This window comes from Schistocerca gregaria, chromosome 2 (assembly GCF_023897955.1).
Source record: "Schistocerca gregaria isolate iqSchGreg1 chromosome 2, iqSchGreg1.2, whole genome shotgun sequence".
Lineage (NCBI taxonomy): Eukaryota > Metazoa > Arthropoda > Insecta > Orthoptera > Acrididae > Schistocerca > Schistocerca gregaria.
In genome coordinates, this window is record NC_064921.1 from 1,051,639,193 (window position 1) to 1,051,662,758 (window position 23,566).

The window sequence follows — 23,566 nt, forward strand, 5'->3', positions numbered from 1 at the left end:
ACTACATACTCGTTACCTGCTTGTTGCATTTCTGTTTATTTCTCCATAAAATTAAGGAGAAAAATACTTCTCTCACAACAAATGTGATTTTATGTTGCTCCATTCTTATCTGAGCACGGTAAAGCAGTCCTTTGGGGAATGCCATAAATGACCCGGGAATGCCATAAATAACCCTTTCTTCTGTTTTTCTAATGTCACATATATGTATATTAGTTTTATGAATAAATCAGTACTACTGCACAACAAACCACTATTCCACCAGTAGTCTATTGGATCGTAATATGATAAAAGTTGCAGGCAAATCAGAGTGTAAACTGGTCCCTTCATAAAACTCACAGTAAAGTCACTATCAGGAAACTAACACTAAACAAGAGCTCTCTTCTTTTACACACTAGGAAAACTGCATTATTCTTGGAAACAACAAAGGATATTTCAGAGTAGAAAGTTAACTGATAAAAACTTATGTGGTCACTCTCCATAATGATGAACTTCTAAACACTGTCCATTGAAACAAGAGCGGAAACTATTATTTTTACAGAAGAGGCATCAATCAGCTCTTGAACACAAGTCCATGTATAGCTCTTCTGTCATAGAAGAATATGATCACCACTTTAAGGCGAAGAACTATTATTGTGAATCTGCCATTTTTCTCTTTTATATTTGCCTGTATGTCGTGAATGGTAGTGTAACAGTTCAACTATCTATGGCTCCAGCATGGTACACTAACAACTAAGATTAATGTACACCAATGGAAGGAATGTTAGTAACCAACTCACTATAAAGTTTAAGTGTTGAGTAGTTGACAGGAGCATAATTTAATAGTTACTGGTTAATATAATATAAATCAGTACCATTTATTTATTTATTTTTATTTAATTATTCACTTTTGCTGTATTTGGAATGGTAAAAGAGATCCTATGGGCGAAGGAGACACAACAGGGTACATCGAAGTCTCATTTACCTATACCATTTCTTCTCTTTCACTGCATAGAATAAGTTCTTTGACCTGAAAGCCTGATGTGCTTTAGCCTTTTTATACAGGACCATCAAATTCCTTTACTACCTTTATTTGTCTTAAATTGTATACTAAACGTTGTATAAAGCAACAATCAATGAATAAAATTTAAGTCAGCATTTGGTGATGTAGAACTATTACAGCAATAAATTTTAGCCCATTGTTGCTGTAGTTTATGATGATGACTCAGTTTCCTGACTGGAATTTTAGCACCTGCTGTAAGTTCAGCAAAACTCATTCTGGCTTTGTTGAATGAAGACGAGTAATCACATATTGCTTATCTTTGTCCCAGAAGGACTTGAAGGTGTTGAAACTGCATAACTGTCACTATCAACTTTGCAGTCTCCAACTTGCAGTTTCTACACTAATAGTCAGTTGCCAACAACTTGAATGTCTTTCCTGGTTTAACCAAGCTTCAGATTTTATGTAACTCAAGGTGATGAACATGTCACCATTAACAACAATATTGTGCAACACTACAACATAAGTAAACTTAACAAAACCACTTTTGTATTCCAGTATATCCAAATAGAATCTGTATCTCCAGTGTGGAAGTACCAAATCAGTAGCACTTAGTCAAGAATCAGCGTAATGTTTACATTTTAAGTCCCCTATGCAGGTGACCATTGAAGACCATATTTGTGCTACATAAAAAACTGATGTTGATTTTCACATAAAAATTCTGATTGTATGTAATGATCAACAGCTGTCAAAATACCGTACAACATTCTTATTTTTAACAGTGATTGTTTTGAAACTTTCATGGCTAGATGTTATTTTAATATTTACTTTTCACTGGAAGTAACTGTCAAAGTTTTATATGTTACTTCAGTGTTATAAAAATCCAAATAGGATGCTAGTATCAACATTTATGAAAATTAATTGTGTTTTGGAATTTTGATTTAAGATGCATTCTAAATATTTTATGCTTAGATTACAGACCAACATAACACACTTGACAAAAATTTTTTTAGTGCATCGTGAACACGCCATTCTCTGAATTTTCTTATGACATAAATATGAAAATTTTAAAGTCAGTAGCTCTTTGTATCGCGTACCAATTTGTATTCTGTAATGGCTTAGGTGGCGTTTTGGTTTCTTGCACAAGTTGAGGTCATTATCAAAGCATATCAAGTGTTACCTACATTTCAATTGTTTCTCAGTCCATTTTTTTTTTTTTTTTTTTTTATATTTGCATTTTGCAAACATGGCTATAATTACAGTTTGTTAAACATCCTTTTTTCTTTATTAATCATGGGAATATAAGTTGAACATTATAAAATTATGCATATACAAAGATCAATGATATTTAACTAGCTTAGCGTCTTAGTGTCTGCTGCTCTGCTTATGTAGACTGTGTAGTCTGCACAGACTTTAATCAAATTTTTATTTTGTTCACTAATTAAACCCCTTCTCAACTTTTCATTTTGATTAAGGCCATAGATGCTTGGTCTTTTCTGAATGTACTTCTGGCCAAAAAGTGATTCTAATTGCTAGAGTCCCAAGTTTTTGTTAATAAAGTCTTTTGCATTCTAGTGGTGATATTTCTGTAGAAACTCTCTTCCCCTAACACATATTTCTGTATGTGCAACAGAAAAGTAAAATACTAGTTTTCATACATTTAGCTTCAAATTTTACGTAATACAAGGAAATAGTTTCTTAAAATTTTTCAACCAAAATTTCCCCCCTTAACAGTCTGAAATGCCAAAATCAGTGAAACACATATTCTTTTATTTTTAACAGAGATGCCAATACAAATTTTCATAGATTTAGCTTTGAAAATATTTTCATAATGAAATATTTTCATAAAACTTTTGATTCCCTATTTCGCGCCCTTAGGGGACTGAATTTCAAAAAAACACTGAATTGAATATTTTTCAAAATTTCTAACAGAGAAGTTGAATACAAATTTTCATATATGTAGCTTTAAAAATGCTGTAATAGTTCTTCAATAATGGTTTATGTTCAAAAAAAATTTCACATGCTATTTTACCAAACTGGTGGCTGAATTTCCAAAAATACTGAAACAATAATTTTTTAATTTTTGACTGAGAAATAAAATATCAATTTTTGTAGTTCTACCTTCACAACTGTCTTACAGTGACATAATCTCAAAAAAATCTTTCATCCCCTATTTCATCCTCTAGGGGGTGGAATTTTGAACAGTCCCTTCTGAAATGATGCCTACAGTATAAGACCAACACCACCCACTGCAAATTTCAAGTTTAAATCCTCAGTGGTTTGGGATGGGAAATAATGAGCCAATGGATCAGTCTGGCCTTATTTTACCTGCTTAGGGGTTGAATTTCCAAAAATAGTGACACACATTTTTCTCATTTCTAACTGAGAAGCCAAAAACTAGATTTGAAAGATTTAGCTTTAAAACTACTTTCAAAATAATACATTTTCATAAAACATTTCACACCCTGTTTCACCGCCTTAGAGGTTGAATTTCCAAACACAGTGAAATGCGTAATGTTTTTTATGTAACAGAGAAGCCAAATACAAATTTTCATTGTTTTGATTTTAAAAATTATTGCATAATGAAATATTTCTGAAAACTTTCATCCCCTATTTCACCCCCATAAGACTGAATTTCCAAAACCAGTGAAACATGTATTCTTTAATTTCTAACTGAGAAACCAAATTCAAATTTTAATAGATTTAGCTTCAAAAAAGCTTTCATAATGAAACATTTCATCCCCTATTTCCAAAAATAGTAAAACAATTTTTTTAATTTGTAATCAGGAAGACAAATATCAGTTTTCATAGATATAGCTTTAAAACTACTTAAGTAATTTTTTAAAATAATGATTCATTAAAACAAAACAAAAAACACTTTCACCCATTATGTCACCCCTTAGCGGTTAAATTTCCAAAAATTCTGGAACAAGTATTTCTTTATTTCTTACCAAGAAACCAAACACCAACTTTCGTAGGTCTAGCTTCAAAATTGCTGTAATAGTGATATATTTTCGAAGAATTTTACATCCCCTATTTCACCCTCTTAAGGTTCGAATTTCGAAAAATTCCATCTTAAACAATATCTGCATTATAACATTTCAAGTGTCTACCCTTAACAGCGATGACGAGTCAGTGAGACACGACAGGACACTGCCTTTTATACATGTATTTTTACAGGTTTTGTATTCCAACAATTGTATGCACAAACTATTAGTGAAGAATCTAATCAACAGCAGAAAGTGCTGTACTACCTGATACAAGAGCTGATTCAGTATTGAAGAACCTGATACATGGTCTAACATGTTATACGCTATTGATTTAGCTTCAATGTCAAAAGCCTCTCATGACCAGAAATGTAGATACATAAGCACTGGCCAGTTTGTAGAATATAATAAAGTGTAGTTCCTCACATCAGTGACAGCTTTAAGGAATTATAGCTTGAATGATGGATGTAGTGGAATTACAAGAAAAGTTTAAACTGCTTGTAAATCACACTTTTGAGAAATATGTGCTGAATAAGTGGATAAAGGATGGAAAAAAAACCATCGTGCTTCAATACCCAAATTTTAAAATGCTTAAGAAGCAGACTGTTAAATCTCAGTTCACGAAAGAATGCACAAATAATGACAGGTAACAGTTAGTAGAAATTTGTGCATCTGTAAAATATCAATGCACAAAGCATGTCACAACTTCCACTGTCCAACCTTAGCAAAAATCATGCTAAGAATCCAAGAAAAGTTTGGAGCCACATAAAATAACTAAATGGGTTGGAGGCTCCTATTCAGTCACCTGTTGTTCAGTCTGGCATGACAATAGAAAACAGCAAACGAAGGGCTGAAGTTTTAAATTTTGTATGTAAGAAATGATTCATGCAGGAGGATTGTACATACATAATATTATTTAACCATTTCACAGACTTCCATATGGAGACCTAGTAATAGGCATCCCTGGCACTGAGAAGCAACTGAAATAGTTGGAAAAAGAATTGTTGCCTGATCCAGAAGGAATCCCAATTCAGTTGTAAGAGAGTACTCTGTGGCACTGGCTCCATGCTTATGTAGCATTTCTCACTAATCTCCCATCCAGGACAAAGTCTCACACAACTAGTAAAAAACTGCTGTGTGCTCCTGTGTGTAAGAAGGGTAAAAGAATGTACCTGCAAAAGCACGGACTACCATCCTTAATATTATTTTTCTCCAGAATTCTTGAACATATTCTGAGTCTGAATATAATAAATTTACTAAACAATGCAGGCTAAGACAGGTTGCTACATACCGTAAAGAAGAAGTTGCAGATGGTCACAATTAAAGGACACTTCTATCTGCAACTTAACATGTCTTCTTTACAGTAAGTAGTAATCCGTAATCTGCTTTTCCCATATTTTTTACATTTCTACCTGGATTTTCCATTGTTTGATAAAATTACTTAAGGCAGGAAAGGTTCTATCCACAGATCAGTGTGGATTTAGAAAGCAATGCTCATGTGAAACTCAGCTTGCCCTTTTCTCACAAAATATCCTATTAATTACAGAAAGGGTAACAGGCAGATTCCATATTCCTAGATTTCCAGAAAGCATTTCACACAGTGGTCCACTGCAGATGGTTAATGAAGGTTTAAGCATATGAATTAAGTTCCCAGGTACTGAGTGGCTCAAAGACTGCATAAGACGTAGATCCCGGTAAACTGCCCTTGAAGGTGAGTTAAGGGTACTGTCAGCAGTACCTAAGGAAAGAGTGATAGGACCATTCTTCTTCTCCAAATACACAAATGATGTGACGGACAGGCTGAACAGCAGTCTGCGGCTGTTTGCTGATGATGCTGTGGTGTGTGGGAAGAAGTCATCATTGAGTGACTGTAGGAGATGTAACAAAACAGGCTGTATTGGGTCCTGTGGAGTACCTGATACAACAGGTTTCATAGCACACGATACGTGCTAAAACAGATGTGGCAAGTGTATAAGTATACTTAGTGAATAAAGTCACTTAGTGCAACAGTGTGAAATAACTGTAACAAAAATGTTCAGCTGTAACAGGTCAATTAATGTATGTTCTTAATCAAGTAAAGTAATGTACAGTTAAGATAAGTCAATTATTGCCCCTCCCTAAGTCAATTATTGCCCCCCCCCCCCCCCCCCTCCATACCTCCAAAGAACCATGGACCTTGCCGTTGGTGGGGAGGCTTGCGTGCCTCAGCGATACAGATAGCCGTACTGTAGGTGCAACCACAACGGAGGGGTATCTGTTAAGAGGCCAGACAAACATGTGGTTCCTGAAGAGGGGCAGCAGCCTTTTCAGTAGTTGCAGGGGCAAAAGTCTGGATGATTGACTGATCTGGCCTTGTAACAATAACCAAAACGGCCTTGCTATGCTGGTACTGTGAACGGCTGAAAGCAAGGGGAAACTACAGCTGTAATTTTTCCTGAGGGCATGCAGTTCTACTGTATGGTTAAATGATGATGATGTCAACTTGGGTAAAATATTCAGGAGGTAAAATAGTCCCCCATTTGGATCTCCGAGCGGGGACTACTCAAGAGAACGTCGTTATCAGGAGAAAGAAAACTGGCTTTCTATGGATCGGAGCATGGAATGTCAGATTCCTTAATCGAGCAGGTGGGTTAGAAAATTTAAAAAGGGAAATGGATAGGTTAAAGTTAGATATAGTAAGAATTAGTGAAGTTCACTGGCAGGAGGAACAAGAGTTTTGGTCCGACGAATACAGGGTTATAAATACAAAATCAAATAGGGGTAATGCAGGAGTAGGTTTAATAAGGAATAAAAAAAAATAGGAGTGCTGGTAAGCTACTACAAACAGCATAGTGAACACATTATTGTTGCCAAGATAGACACAAAGCCCATGCCTACTACATTAGTACAAGTTTATCTGCCAACTAGCTCTGCAGATGATAAAGAAATTGATGAAATGTATGATGAGACAAAAGAAATTATTCAGATAGTGAAGGGAGACGAAAATTTAATAGTCATTGGTGACTGGAATTCGGTAGTAGGAAAAGGGAGAGAAGGAAACGTAGTAGGTGAATATGGATTGGGGCTAAGAAATGAAAGAGGAAGCCGCCTGGTAGAATTTTGCACAGAGTACAACTTAATCATAGCTAATACTTGGTTCAAGATTCATAAAGGAAGGTTGTATACATGGAAGAATCCTGGAGATACCGACAGGTTTCAGATAGATTATATAATGGTAAGACAGAGATTTAGGAACCAGGTTTTAAATTGTAAGACATTTCCAGGGGCAGATGTGGACTCTGACCACAATCTATTGCTTATGAACTGTAGAGTAAAACTGAAGAAACTGCAAAAAGGTGGGAATTTAAGGAGATGGGACCTGGATAAACTGACTAAACCAGAGGTTGTACAGAGTTTCAGGGAGAGCATAAGGGAACAACTGACAGGAATGGGGGAAAGAAATGCAGTAGATGAAGAATGGGTAGCTCTGAGGGATGAAGTAGTGAAGGCAGCAGAGGATCAAGTAGGTAAAAAGACAAGGGCTAGTAGAAATCCTTGGGTAACAGAAGAAATATTGAATTTAATTGATGAAAGGAGAAAATATAAAAATGAAGTAGGCAAAAAGGAATATAAACGTCTCAAAAATGAGATCGACAGGAAGTGTAAAATGGCCAAGCAGGGATGGCTAGAGGACAAATGTAAGGATGTAGAGGCTTATCTCACTAGGTGTAAGATAGATACTGCCTACAGGAAAATTAAAGAGACCTTCAGAGAAAAGAGAACCACTTATATGAATATCAAGAGCTCAGATGGAAACCCAGTTCTAAGCAAAGAAGGGAACGCAGAAAGGTGGAAGGAGTATATAGAGGGTCTATACAAGGGCAATGTACTTGAGAATAATATTATGCAAATGGAAGAGGATGTAGATGAAGGTGGAATGGGAGATATGATACTGTGTGAAGACTTTGACAGAGCACTGAAAGACCTGAGTGGAAACAAGGACGCGGGAGTAGACAACATTCCATTAGAACTACTGATGGCCTTGGGAGAGCCAGTCCTGACAAAACTCTACCATCTGGTGCACAAGATATATGAGACAGGTGAAATACCCCCAGACTTCAAGAATAATATAATAATTCCAATCCAAAAGAAAGCAGGTGCTGACAGATGTGAAAATTACCGAACAATCAGTTTAGTAAGTCACGGATGCAAAATACTAACGCGAATTCTTTACAGACGTTTGGGAAAACTGATAAAGCCGATCTCAGGGAAGATCAGTTTGGATTCCGTAGAAATGTTGGAACACTTGAGGCAATACTGACCCTACGACTTATCTTAGAAGCTAGATTAAGAAAAGCCAAACCTACATTTATAGCATTTGTAGACTTAGAGAAAGCTTTTGACAATGTTGATTGGAACACTCTCTTTAAAATTCTGAAGGTGGCAGGGGTAAAATACAGGGAGTGAAATGCTATTTACAATTTGTACAGAAACCAGATGGCAGTTATAAGAGTTGAGGGACATGAAAGGGAAGCGGTGCTTGGGAAGGGAGTGAGATAGGGTTGTAGCCTCTCCCCAGTGTTATTCAATCTGTATATTGAGCAAGCAGTGAAGGAAACAAAAGAAAATTTGGAGTAGATATTAAAATCCATGGAGAAGAGCAGTTGAACGGAATAGACAGTGTCTTGAAAGGAGGATATAAAATGAACTTCAACAAAAGCAAAACGAGGATAATGGAATGTAGTCAAATTAAGTCAGGTGATGCTGAGGGAATTAGATTAGGAAATGAGACACTTAAAGTAGTAAAGGAGTTTTGCTATTTGAGGAGCAAAATAACTGATGATGGTCGAAGTAGAGAGGATATAAAATGTAGACAGGCAAAGGCAAGGAAAGTGTTTCTGAAGAAGAGAAATTTGTTAACATCGAGTATAGATTTAAGTGTGAGGAAATCGTTTCTGAAAGTATTTGTATGGAGTGTAGCCATGTATGGAAGTGAAGCATGGACGATAAATAGTTTGGACAAGAAGAGAATCGAAGCTTTCGAAATGCGGTGCTACAGAAGAATGCTGAAGATTAGATGGGTAGATCATATAACTAATGAGGAGGCACAACTTGACTAGAAAAAGGGATCGGTTGGTAGGACATGTTCTGAGCCATCAAGGGATTACCAATTTAGTATTGGAGGGCAGTGTGGAGGGTAAAAATCATAGAGGGACACCAAGAGATGAATACACTAAGCAGATTCAGAAGGATGTAGGTTGCGGTAGGTACTGGGAGATGAAGCAGTTTACTCTTGATAGGGTAGCATGGAGAGCTGCATTAAACCATTGTATGGACTGAAGACCACAACAACAACAACAACAACAACAACAACAACAACAGGAATTGTGGGATGTGTTGAAGAGAGAGACCAAATTCTGGAATCAGTGTTAATAGTGTATAAATGTTAGTAAACTTTTTAATTCAGTTTTGTAATTATAATTCAATTAGTAAAAGTGAATGTTACCCATGAAGCAAATTAATTGTGTAAACCATTAATTCTGGAATTCTTAACATTTATGTTCCTTTGCAAGTCAGGACAACATATTCTTACAGAAATTACCAACTACAAATCTGTAAATTAAACTTGTAATTAATGTAACTGTAAAATTCCACAGAGGAATTCAGTGCAATGTTGACATATTACAAAAACTAGAGAAGATTCTTTTAAACTGGACATGTAACCAAATTCAGATAGGCAATTTGTATCATATATAATGTTAGAAGAGTGATTCAGTAATTTTTTGTGGCACGACTTAAAGATTTTTGTGATGTATGTAATTGTTGTTGTTGTCTTCAGTCCTGAGACTGGTTTGATGCAGCTCTCCATGCTACTCTATCCTGTGCAAGCTTCTTCATCTCCCAGTACCTACTGCAACCTACATCCTTCTGAATCTGCTTAGTGTACTCATCTCTCGGTCTCCCTCTACGATTTTTACCCTCCACGCTGCCCTCCAATGCTAAATTTGTGATCCCTTGATGCCTCAAAACATGTCCTACCAACCGATCCCTTCTTCTAGTCAAGTTGTGCCACAAACTTCTCTTCTCCCCAATCCTATTCAATACCTCCTCATTAGTTACGTGATCTATCCACCTTATCTTCAGTATTCTTCTGTAGCACCACATTTCGAAAGCTTCTATTCTCTTCTTGTCCAAACTATTTATCGTCCATGTTTCACTTCCATACATGGCTACACTCCATACAAATACTTTCAGAAACGACTTCCTGACACTAAAATCTCTACTGGATGTTAACAAATTTCTCTTCTTCAGGAACGCTTTCCTTGCCATTGCCAGTCTACATTTTATGTCCTCTCTACTTCGACCATCATAAGTTATTTTACTTCCTAAATAGCAAAACTCCTTTACTACTTTAAGTGTCTCATTTTCTAATCTAATTCCCTCAGCATCACCCGATTTAATTTGACTACATTCCATGATCCTCGTTTTGCTTTTGTTGATGTTCATTTTATATCCTCCTTTCAAGACACTGTCCATTCCGTTCAACTGCTCTTCCAAGTCCTTTGCCGTCTCTGACAGAATTACAATGTCATCGGCGAACCTCAAAGTTTTTACTTCGTCTCCATGAATTTTAATACCTACTCCAAATTTTTCTTTTGTTTCCTTTACTGCTTGCTCAATATACAGATTGAATAACATCGGGGAGAGGCTACAACCCTGTCTCACTCCTTTCCCAACCACTGCTTCCCTTTCATGCCCCTCGACTCTTATTACTGCCATCTGGTTTCTGTACAAATTATAAATAGCCTTTCGCTCCCTGTATTTTACCCCTGCCACCTTTAGAATTTGAAAAAGCGTATTCCAGTCAACATTGTCAAAAGCTTTCTCTAAGTCTACAAATGCTAGAAACGTAGGTTTGCCTTTTCTTAATCTTTCTTCTAAGATAAGTCGTAAGGTCAGTATTGCCTCACGTGTTCCAACATTTCGACGGAATCCAAACTGATCTTCCCCGAGGTCTGCATCTACCAGTTTTTCCATTCGTCTGTAAAGAATTCGCGTTAGTATTTTGCAGCCGTGGCTTATTAAACTGATAGTTCGGTAATTTTCACATCTGTCAGCACCTGCTTTCTTTGGGATTGGAATTATTATATTCTTCTTGAAGTCTGAGGGTATTTCGCCTGTCTCATACATCTTGCTCACCAGCTGGTAGAGTTTTGTCATGACTGGCTCTCCCAAGGCCGTCAGTAGTTCTAGTGGAATGTTGTCTACTCCGGGGGCCTTGTTTCGACTCAGGTCTTTCAGTGCTCTGTCAAACTCTTCACGCAGTATCGTATCTCCCATTTCGTCTTCATCTACATCCTCTTCTATTTCCATAATATTGTCCTCAAGTACATCGCCCTTGTATAAACCTTCTATATACTCCTTCCACCTTTCTGCCTTCCCTTCTTTGCTTAGAACTGGCCTGCCATCTGAGCTCTTGATATTCATACACGTGATTCTCTTCTCTCCAAAGGTCTCTTTAATTTTCCTGTAGGCAGTATCTATCTTACCCCTAGTGAGATAAGCTTCTACATCCTTACATTTGTCCTCTAGCCATCCCTGTTTAGCCATTTTGCACTTCCTGTCGATCTCATTTTTGAGACGTTTGTATTCCTTTTTGCCTGCTTCATTTACTGCATTGTTATATTTTCTCCTTTCATCAATTAAATTCAATATTTCTTCTGTTACCCAAGGATTTCTAGCAGCCCTCGTCTTTTTACCTACTTTATCCTCTGCTGCCTTCACTACTACATCCCTCAGAGCTACCCGTTCTTCTTCTACTGTATTTCTTTCCCCTATTCCTGTCAATTGTTCCCTTATGCTCTCTCTGAAACTCTGTACAACCTCTGGTTCTTTCAGTTTATCCAGGTCCCATCTCCTTAATTTCCCACAGTTTTGCGGTTTCTTCAGTTTTAATCTACAGGTCATAACCAATAGATTGTGGTCAGAGTCCACATCTGCCCCTGGAAATGTCTTACAACTTAAAACCTGGTTCCTAAATCTCTGTCTTACCATTATATAATCTATCTGATACCTTTTAGTATCTCCAGGGTTCTTCCACGTATACAACCTTCTTTCATGATTTTTAAACCAAGTGTTAGATATGATTAAGCTGTGCTCTGTGCAAAATTCTACTAGGCGGCTTCCTCTTTCATTTCTTAGCCCCAATCCATATTCACCTACTATGTTTCCTTCTCTCCCTTTGCTACACTCGAATTCCAGTCACCCATTACTATTAAATTTTCGTCTCCCTTCACTATCTGAATAATTTCTTTTATTTCATCGTACATTTCTTCAATTTCTTCATCATCTGCAGAGCTAGTTGGAATATAAACTTGTACTACTGTAGTAGGTGTGGGCTTCGTATCTATCTTGGCCACAATAATGCGTTCACTATGCTGTTTGTAGTAGCTTACCCGCATTCCTATTTTCCTATTCATTATTAAACCTACTCCTGCATTACCCCTATTTGATTTTGTGTTTATAACCCTGTAGTCACCTGACCAGAAGTCTTGTTCCTCCTGCCACCGAACTTCACTAATTCCCACTATATCTAACTTTAACCTATCCATTTGCCTTTTTAAATTTTCTAACCTACCTGCCCGATTAAGGGATCTGAGATTCCACGCTCCGATCCGTAGAACGCCAGTTTTCTTTCTCTGTATGTAATTATTCTGCATTTTAGCCTTTAGATGTTGTAAAAAGTCGCTCTGACATTTGAATTGTAATTTTGATGTCATAGAAATATTACCAGCACAAAATTGTTTCATAAAATTGCATAATTAATTATATTGTGTAAAGATACTCAAGAATTTTCTGGACTGAATAATAAGAACTTAATTGCTAACTGTATGTATCTTTCAAAATTGCGCTTGTAAAAGATCGTTCATCTCGGAAATATGCATTATCATAGAACTCATTTTAATTTCAACTAAAACTCTGTAATGTAGTTTTTGCTGGATTAACTAATTGCAATTGTAATATCAGACATGAAATAATGTAATAATGTCAAAGAATGTAATTGTTAAAAGATGTATAACTACGCTTTGTCCAGAGCCTTGGAGGGAGTGCAGTTGAAGTACTATGTGGTGAGTTCTGGTTCGTGGGAAGCTTTGACACTCGGGCGTTGTGATAAAGAAGTGTTGTCAAACAGATTGATTGCTGTATGTCTTTCTGCAGCAAAAGTTATCACCTCCGAAAATATATAACGTGGTATGATCAGCTGTACTATGTTAAACCTGAATTGATGGGATTGCTACATTAGATTTGGTGAATGGAGCTGGTATGAGAAGTTACTTTAGATTTGGTGTCTGAGCTGGGCTTCTGGACCTGGTTGCATTTTAAATGGTTTCATGAGCTGGGAAGGTTACGTTTTAGATGGTACGGGATGACTTAGTCAAAATTTATAGTTGGTTTGATGAATGGCAGGTTGCAATAAATGAAGAAAAATGTATGTTAATGGAGATGATCTTGTAATGTTAGGATACAGCATTAGTAGTGTGCTGCTTGACAAGTGACATCTAGGTGTATCATTTCAATGTGATACGAAAAAGAATGAGTACATAAGCACAGTAGTAGGGAAGGCAAATGTCAATTTTGGTTTATAGGGGGAATTTTTCAAAAGAATAGCTCATCTGCAGAGGAGACCACATACAGAACACTAGTGCAACCCTATGGTGAGGACTGCTTGAATATCTGGGATCGTTGTCAAGTCAGATCAAAGAAAGACATTGAAACAATTTGAGACATACTGCTAGATTTGTTACTGATAAGTTTGATCAACATGCAAGTACTATGGACACGCTCTATGAATTCAATTGGGAATCCCTGGAAGGAAGATGACATTCTTCTTGTGAGGCGCTATTGAGAGAACAGGCATTTGAAACTGACTGCAGAACTATTCAACTGCTACCAACAAACATGTTGCATAAGGACCACGAAAATAAGATGTGGGAAATATGGGCTCTTGCGGTGGAATATAGATAGTCATTTTCCCCGTGATCTATTTGCAAGTGGAACTGACTAGTAGTGATTCCAGGTACACTACCCCAAGGCGCATCACGATGGTTTGCAGTATACATGTAGTAGCTGTAGAAAGATGTATCAGAGATGGGTTCAGAATGCAATGTTGCCTGCGGCAAAATTTCGTAGCTACGAAAAGTGGAACTCAGCTTTGGAAACCTTAAAGATGAAAAATATGTTTTATATGCAGCATGGAAGTATTGTGAATGGTAGATTCTAGGAAAAGTGACAAGGAGATACAGGCCATAAAATTTTGGATTTCCATGGGAAGAAGTAAGAACATTAGCTGGTTTCAACACTTCACCAACTCAACAGTTGCAATTATGGGCACCCCATTCATGCCTTCTCAGCCACACACATGGTTCGCGGTAATGGAAAATATATTTCTACAACAAAGAATAGTCAGTGATCACGAGACTTTCACCTTGGTGATAAGTAATTTGGACCATCAGACCTCGGTTTTGATATCTGACATTATAATGAACCCGCCTACTGAAGGAGCATACTGTAGACTGAAAGAAGAATTGATTTCTCGGTGTGTGAAGTCGGTCGACATCAGAGTCAAACAAGTACTGTACCAAGAGAAACGGGGAGATAGGACCCCGTCAGAATACTGGCGTCATTTACGCAGCCTGGTAGATAGATCGACAGCCTCTGATAGACTGTTACTCCACGTATGGCAACAACAGCTACCAATGCAAGTAAGAACTACACTAGCTATATACGACAAAAGATCAGTTGACAAACTGTTGCTCGCTGCAGACAGAATCTACGAGACGCACGAGCCTACTGCAACAGTCGCAATAACGTCGACAGATGCCACGTACGGTAACTACCATTACCAGCAAGACCATTCATTTCAGAAATATTGCGCAAGACGGCATTCGACAGTGTCCACACACTATCGCACCCAGGAGCCAATGCTACAATAAAGCTGCTGACAGACCGCTATGTGTGGCCTTCTATGAAAAGAGACACGTGCCCTTGGGTATGTTCCTGCATTCCTCGTCAGCAGAGTACAGTAGGACGACATGTGTGTTCTGATATTGGAGATTTTCAAGGTACCTCTGCTAGATTTGCACACGTTCACGTGGACCTGGTTGGACCTCTCCCACAATCAGAGGGTTACAGGTATTTGTTCACGGCCATAGATAGGTGCACAAGATGGGCAGAAGCAATTCCAATAGTCAATATTTCAGCCGAAACTACTGCTAAGGCGTTTCTGTGTACGTGGGTTGCCCATTTTGGATGACCCCTTCATGTCACAACTGACCAAGGACGTCAGTTCGAATCTATGTTGTTCCTCGAGCTATCCAAAATGTGCGGTTTCCAAGACCACCACACCACTGCCTATCACCCTGCCAGTAATGGTATGGTCGAACGATGGCACAGAACACTCAAAGCAGCATTGATGTGTCATCAAGAGAGATGGACAGAAGCATTACCATTAGTGTTGTTAGGCCTGCGGACAGCTCAAAAACCCGATATTGGTGCATCAGTTGCCGAGATGGTTTATGGCGAGCCGCTACGGATTTCTGCAGATTATTTAGTACCAACCTCACTACCTGGATCAGAGGGCCTCACACACTGGGTGCAGCAGCTAAAACGTCACTGCACAAATATACGTTGCCCGCCACCACCTCGCCATGGTAACCATAAGGTGTTTGTACACAAAGACTTGTACAATTGCTCTCACATAATGTTGCAAACAGGCTTAGTCAAACCGCCTTTACAACCACCATATACGGGCCCATTTCAGGTCCTGAGTAGAAATAAGCATACCGTGGACATAATGTACAATGGTGTTCCGACAAAGGTATCGATTGAACGTGTCAATCCAGCATGGGTTTTACCTTCTCCGACCTCTGACACCACGCCTGTGCATCAACACATGATGGATGCAGAGCATACCAAAACAGCGCTCAGTACATTGTCTGAGACAGGTGAATCACCACCAACAGCAACGTCATCACCCCCAAGACACCTGACGCACACCAGACCTGGACGTCGAATAAAATTCAAGTATCAAGATATCCCTGGGGCTCCGCACTTTAAGGGGGGGCTGTGTGGCAGTGATATTTTTCATGCCTGGTGCAAAGTGATATCAAAAGTGCGCGAGAGTTTTTTTTTGGTCATGTGTTGTTTTTTATCTTTGCCGTAAGACTATAGCATCTCCTAGTTCTTGTTACTTCTCTGTTGTTTTTTTTTAGTTTCTTCCCATTGTGAGTTTTCATAAATAAATATTTTTTTGTTAACTCATTATACCAGATGGCTATGCAATTATTTGTTGTAGGCAAGTCACCTACACCTGTGACCACCGCTGCCAGCAATTGTGTACTGAGACTATGTTTCTGCCAAGTCTTTCTGTAATATCACAGAAAAAATATCTAGTTTCTCTTAGCCCTATTACATGACCTCATTCAAACTTAGTGAGGAGTTGATAATGGTGTGTCTGCCTCCTTAAATCATTCATGACTAACATCAACTCACCACGCCCAATCTCAAAGGTAACTAAGGTTCCTGATCATTGAATCATGCATTTAAAGGAAACCTGATTTGCATCCTCAAAGTGACACTACTAGTGCCATTCTTATGCAACTGGTGCAAAATTTGAATAGGAATTATCTTGTTGTTGTTGTTGTTGTTGTTGTTGCTGTGGTCTTCAGTCCTGAGACTGGTTTGATGCAGCTCTCCATGCTACTCTATCCTGTGCAAGCTGCTTCATCTCCCAGTACCTACTGCAACCTACATCCTTCTGAATCTGGGTGTATTCATCTCTTGGTCTCCCTCTATGATTTTTACCCTCCACGCTGCCCTCCAATACTAAATTCGTGATCCCTTGATGCCTCAGAACATGTCCTACCAACCGATCCCTTCTTCTAGTCAAGTTGTGCCCTTCTTCTAGTCAAGTTGTGCCACAAAATCCTCTTCTCCCCAATCCTGTTCAATACCTCCTCATTAGTTATGTGATCTACCCATCTAATCTTCAGCATTCTTCTGTAGCACCGCATTTCGAAAGCTTCTATTCTCTTCTTGTCCAAACTATTTATCGTCCATGTTTCACTTCCATACATGGGTACACTCCATAAAAATACTTTCAGAAATGACTTCCAGACACTTAAATCTATACTCTATGTTAACAAATTTCTCTTCTTCAGAAACACTTTCCTTGCCTTTGCCAGTCTACATTTGATATCCTCTCTACTTCGACCATCATCAGTTATTTTGCTCCCCAAATAGCAATACTCCTTTACTACTTTAAGGGTCTCATTTCCTAATCTAATTCCCCCAGCATCACCCGACTTAATTCAACTACACCTTTCAGATGTAAAAACATGCCTACAAATTTTCATTTGTGTCGCACAACCCCTTTTGGTGTTACAGTTTTTTTTTCTGTCAGTGTATTTTTCGTATTAGCTCACTGAAAATTAGGAATTTTCTTGTCAAATGAGTTTTTCAACAAAAATTCATTGTTCTTAAAAGGAAAAAAAGAACTATAGGATTAAGCACTACTAAAAGAAGAGAAGTACCAGAAAAATTATTACATATTAAAGTATTGCTATTAGAAAAGAAGAAACATGATTTTCAGAAACAAAAAAAGAAAAATTTCTAGGACTGTTAATTTGTTCAGTGACAGGTGCCATTGCTTCTTACAAATAGAAAAGAATGTGTACTCATGAGTAAACATCCTGTGGTACACTTTTCTCTTATCAGAATGGATGTGCATGCACCAACTACTGAAAGGAGATACATCATTTTAAAAGTGTAGCTGAAAACACAGCTTTTTTAAAAAAATTCTTAATAAGTTACTTCTTCAATCAAGTGAAAGATAGAAAACTTGTTTCCCATATATGTCCTGAAAAAAAGTTATAAAAGCTTTTAAAGTTAAACATTTGTCTATCTTTATGGTAGTGGTATCTAGCAGAATATATTCCCAATCTGTCACAAGTGTTGTTACTTTGCACATGATTGGTTTAATTTTCATAAAATATTTAAGGGTCTAGTATTTGAATCAGTTCTCATACATTACATGAGCATGGAACGTCCTGGCAGATTAAAACTGTGTCCTCAACTGAGACTCGAACTCAGGATCTTTTCCTTTGTGGGCAAGTGCTATACCAACTGAGCTACCCAAACAAGACTCATGACCTGTCCCCGCAGCTTTAATTCCACCAGTTCCTCATCTACTGCCTTCAAAAGTTCACAGAAGTTCTCCTGCAAAACTTGCAGAGCTACCAATCATTGAAGAAAAAATACTGTGGAGACATGGCTTAGCCACAGTTTGACGGTAATTCCAGAATGAAATTTTCACTTTGCAGCTGAGTGTGTGCCGATATGAAGTAAACATGTTACTTGCTTCAGCGCTCATAATACATGCAATAGTTGGAAATACAAGCAACTTACATTCACAGATGAGACAGACATCTGTTTTTGTAAAAGCCTTTGTTCATTTTCCATTACTTTTTCTGACTCTTCTTGGCTGCTAACAAGCAAATTTGAAAAACTGGAATCATTTGTCAGGATGTCGCTGAATGTGCCCTGATACTCTATTCTTCCCTGAAAGAAATCAGAATAACATAATAATTATAGCATTGGACTGTTTCATTGTGTGTGTTTATGGAACTTCGTAAAGAGTATTGCTCATTACAATAACAGAAAACAGAGATTTATTTTATATCATTGGTCGCTTGTGAGCCCCATTCCTATGCAAACAGTTGTTCTTTTTTGTAGGATTTCAGTCTACTACATAACACATTTGTTAGATAGGGCTAAGAGTGTACGAGATTGTTGTAGAAACTTAACACCAAATGTAGGGGTGGAGAACAGACAATTGATAATGAATAATAATATTTTACCACAATGGCTGTCATTGGATAAGATTGAACTTCTTTTTATTGTGCTTGTGTTCCAGTTCCATTTTTAAAAATATGCATAACTAAAGCCTGTCAGATTGGCCTTACGTGGGTCAAAGTTGAAGACAACACTTAGTGGCATCTGATCATGTGGACAACATTCTATGATTACATTATTACATATGCAAACTAATGAGTTCTTGGGCATTGGCTCATTTTTGTAGAACCATCCTGATGGGTTACACTTATGCATACACTGAAAATGGTTGCACATTCAAATCTGTCTTATAATAAAAGCAAAACAAAGTTTTAATTCATCTGACAACAGTCAGTGTGTAAAATGTTACCACCCAGACAATTTGTGTTATCTGTGGACCTTGGTGCAACCAAAGAAACAGACAGTAACAAAAATACGAGTTTGTCATCAGAGCATAAAAACAATGTAAAAAATTTAATAAGTCCTGTGAGGAGGTAAATTAATTAATCATTATAATGGTTTACTTTTGTCAAGAATTTGATTTCTGTTACTACTAGCACAGGTAGGGAATATTGTCAATAAGCAAAGAAAAATTTCAATTCATTCATCATTTCTGTGCCTGATCAGCATTTCCAGAATGTAGCAACTCTGATGGCTTTGTTATTTGCCTTGGCCAAGTCCTGTGTTGTGAAACGTCCTTCTAGTAGAGAACATATGGACAAATGGTGTGGATTTTGAGTTGTCTTCATAAACTGCATGGTTATCTTGAAATGATGGATGTCCACTGTAAGATTACAGTGATCTCCAAACAGGCTAATGTAGATCATTTCCTGAAGACAGCTCTTCCTTTGCAGGGATATCTGGCAGCACCTTACTCTCCATTTGGTGATGTGTTCAGGCTCTGATGTTCTCTCCAGTGGTTGAGTCCTAGTGGTAAAGCTCTTTCTAGATTTCAATCAACAGACTACAACTTGGTGATCATGCAATGGATGATGAGGATCATTGATCTGCTTTGCCCTCTGCATATTGACAGTGACAGCCTTTCTGATATAGGGGGCAGCTATTCCAACAATCAGGTAGAGTTTATCTAGTATAATTGTTTCATAGATTACAACAGGGTTTGGATGGTCTCACTGAATGCAGTGTCAACCCACTTGTCATGAGCAGTTGCACTTCATACAGGTGAAACATACAATGCAGCTAACAAACACAAAGCAACACTGGAAGTTCTCATAATGTGAGGGCCAGCTCCCCAGATGGTGGCTGTGAGCTTCCTCAAAACATTGTTCCCTGCACTGACCATCAGCCTGGTGTTATGGCAATGTTCCTTGAAGGACAGTGTATGGTCAAAAGTAACACTCATATATATAGGTGTTTGGCAATGCTGAACCTGTTTACCTTGCCTCATTCATGTTTAATTTCTCTATTCCACAAGTGAAATGAACACACCTGAGTCTTAACGGGTTTTGGGCTTAGATGACAGACCTCATATAAAGGCCTTGTGTATCCAAAGATGAAGTAAACTTTTCTTCTACATCTTCATATATCTTCACTTCAGCAGTCTTCTACATCTTCATACATCTTCACTTCGGCAGCCTCTGCTATATCACCATTATAGATGAAATGCCTGGAGTGTTGTGTATTGCGCTGAGTGTTGAGCTGACCGTAGGTGTAAATATTACAATGCACGGGCGCAAGCACACTGTTCTGAGTCCCTCCTCCTCTGCAAACTATTGTATGGGCATCCGTACACTTGATCTCAGAGTAGCACTTGCAACTTTCATCCTCAGTTATTTGCTGGATGTATTCCAGCCTCTGCCTTCCTCTTCAGTTTTTACCCTCTACACCTTCCTCTAGTACCATGGAAGTTATTCTGTGATGTTTTAACAGATGCCCTATCATCCTGTCTCTTCTCCTTTTCAGTGTTTTTCATATATATTTCTTTCTTTGCCAATTCTGCAGAGAACCTCCTTATTCCTCACCTTACCAGTCAGCCTAATTTTCAACATTCTTCTGTAGCACCACATCTCAAATGCTTCAGTTTTGTTCTGGTTTTCCCACACACCATGTTTCACTACTATACAAAGCTGTGCTCCAAATATACATGCTCAGAAATTTCTTCCTAAAATTAAGGCCTATGTATCATGTTAACAGAATCTTCTGTCGGTTCTTGGTAGTACATTATAATAAATGAAAAGCACCAGTTTGCTTTTGTTCTACAATATTACTTTCATTGTTAACCGGTTTTTGCCTTACAAGGCCATCTTCAGAGATTTACTGAGTATGATCACCAAAGAAGTTACAATGTTTGCAAAAGCATTGGAAGAGAAGTAACACATCTAGACTGAAGTAGAAACATACAGTAAGTAACATCTTTGAGAGTGTGGTGGTACTGCATTTTAACATTAACACTATAATCAAGCCACTGTTTGATTATAATGCTAATGTTAAAATGCAGTACCATCACACTCTCAAAGACTGCATTTACTGTAGGTTCCCTCAAAATTTTCCTGCATTTATTTATTTCTGTTTATCTTATTGATATTGCTAAAGGCCCTTACATATTATTTAGTTACATTGATAACTGTCTCTTCTTTTAATTGGTTTGGGTATCACTCTCCATGTTTCATACCTCCTGATGTAGCCTTGTCTAATACTAATTTTCTTTTCTTTTATTAGTTTTGTTTATTAATAGAAACTGTTATGTAGGCATGCTATTCCTATTTTGTGTTGAAGGTTTTCCTGCCTACTCCATTGTTATTTATGTAATGTTCAATTTTTACTTTTTCAATGCATAACCACCAAACTCTCTAAGATGTTACTTACTGTATGTTTCTACTTCAGTCTAGACCATTGTTATTTATGTAATGTTCAATTTTTACTTTTTCATTGCATTACCACCACACTCTCAAAGATGTTACTTACTGTATGTTTCTACTTCAGTCTAGACTTGTTACTTCTCTTCCAATGTTGTTTGCAAACATTGTAACTTCCTTGGTGATAATATGCAGGAAACATCTGAAGATGGCCTTGTAAACTGAAAACCAGTTAACAATAAAAGTAACATTGTAGAACAAAAGCAAACTGGTGCCTATGTTTCATATTAGTCAACTTCTCTTGGCTAGGAATGCCCTTTTTGCCAGTGATAGTCTCTTTTTATGTCCTCCTTGCTCCATCCATTATGAGTTACATTATTGTCTAGAGAGCAGAAAGCCTTGAACTTCATCTACCTTGTGATCCCAAATTCTGATGTTACGTTTCTCACTGTTATCATTTCTTCTACTTCCAATTGCTTTTATCTTTCTTAGATTTACTCTCAATCAATATTCTGTACTCATCAGGCATTCCATTTAGCAGATCCTGTAATTCTTCTTCACTTTCACTGAGGATAGCAATGTCATCAGTGAATCTTATCACTGACATCGTTTCACTTTTCTTTCTGTCATTTCTTCTTCGATGTATATATTAACAGTAGTGTCTTACAACCTTTTTAATCTGAGCACTTTGTTCTTGGTCTTCCACTATTATTGTTCCCTCTTGGTTCCTATACATATTGTGTATTACCTGTCTCACCTGAATCTTTCTCAGAATTTTGAAAACCTTTTACCATTTGACACTTTCTCCAGGTCAACAAATTCTATAAATGTGTCTTGATTTTCTTTAGTCTTGCTTCTATTATCGATCACAACATCAGAGCTGCCTCCTGGTGCCTTTGCGTTTCCTAAAACCAAACTGATTCTAATCTAACACATCCTCAATTTTCTTTACCCTTCTTCCATATATTATATTTGTCAGCAACTTGCATGCATGAGCTGTTATGCTGATTGTGCAGTTCTCACTCTTGTCAGCCGTTACAATCTTCATCACGGTGTGGACAATGTATTTCCAAATGTCAGATGGTATATCTCCAGATTCATACTCCTTACACACCAATGTGAATAGTTGTTTTGTTGCCACTTCCCCAATGATTTCAGAAATTTTGATGGAATGATAACTATCCTTTCTACCTGAATTGATTTTAAGTCTTTGAAACTCTTTTAAACTCTGATTCTAATATGGGACCCCATATCATTTCTGCATCAAACTCCTGTTTCTTCTTATATCACATTATTAGACAATCTTCTTCCTCACAGAGGCCTTCAATGTACTCTTTCCACCTGTCTGCTATCTCCTCTGCATTTAACAGAGGAATTCTCATTGAAGTCTTAATGTTACCACCCTTGCTTTTAATGTCATGGAAGGTTATTTTGACTTTTCTGTATGCTGAGTCAATCCTTCTCTTTCAATTTCTTCAAATTTTTCATGCAGCTATTGCACCTTAGCATTCTTGAACCTCCTACTTACTCCATTCCTAAGTGACTTGTATTTCTGTGTTCCTGGATTTCCCTGAACATTTTTGTACATACTTCTCTCATCAATCTGCAGTTTTCTTGTAGTTGCCCTTTCTAGAGTTGTCCATTCCTACTCAGCTGAACTACCGACTGAACTATCCCTTACTGTAGTGTCTGTAACATTAGAGAACTTCAAGTGTATCTCTTCATTACGAAATAAATCTCGGATGAACATCCTGGTGTGAGTGTACAAAGGACACAGTATTTCGGTAATCGACCTTGTTGCCATCATCAGGTATCTCTTCATTCCTTAGAACTTCCGTATCCCACTTCTCTGTGCACTGATTATTCTGAACTAGCCTCTTAAACTTCAGCCTACTCTTCAACAGTACTGAATTTTG

The 23,566-nt window shown here is 37.6% G+C and overlaps 1 protein-coding gene across 2 annotated transcripts in view; it reads right to left on the bottom strand.

Annotated features, from left to right (window-relative positions):
• LOC126335576 (ATP-binding cassette sub-family C member 4-like) overlaps positions 1-23,566 on the bottom strand; it is a 276,697-nt gene that overhangs the window by 62,723 nt on the left and 190,408 nt on the right. For both annotated transcript variants that reach the window (XM_049999007.1, XM_049999006.1), the window contains exon 12: positions 18,409-18,561. In XM_049999007.1, the coding sequence (XP_049854964.1) occupies positions 18,409-18,561 (153 nt within the window). The remainder of the gene's footprint in view (positions 1-18,408; positions 18,562-23,566) is intronic.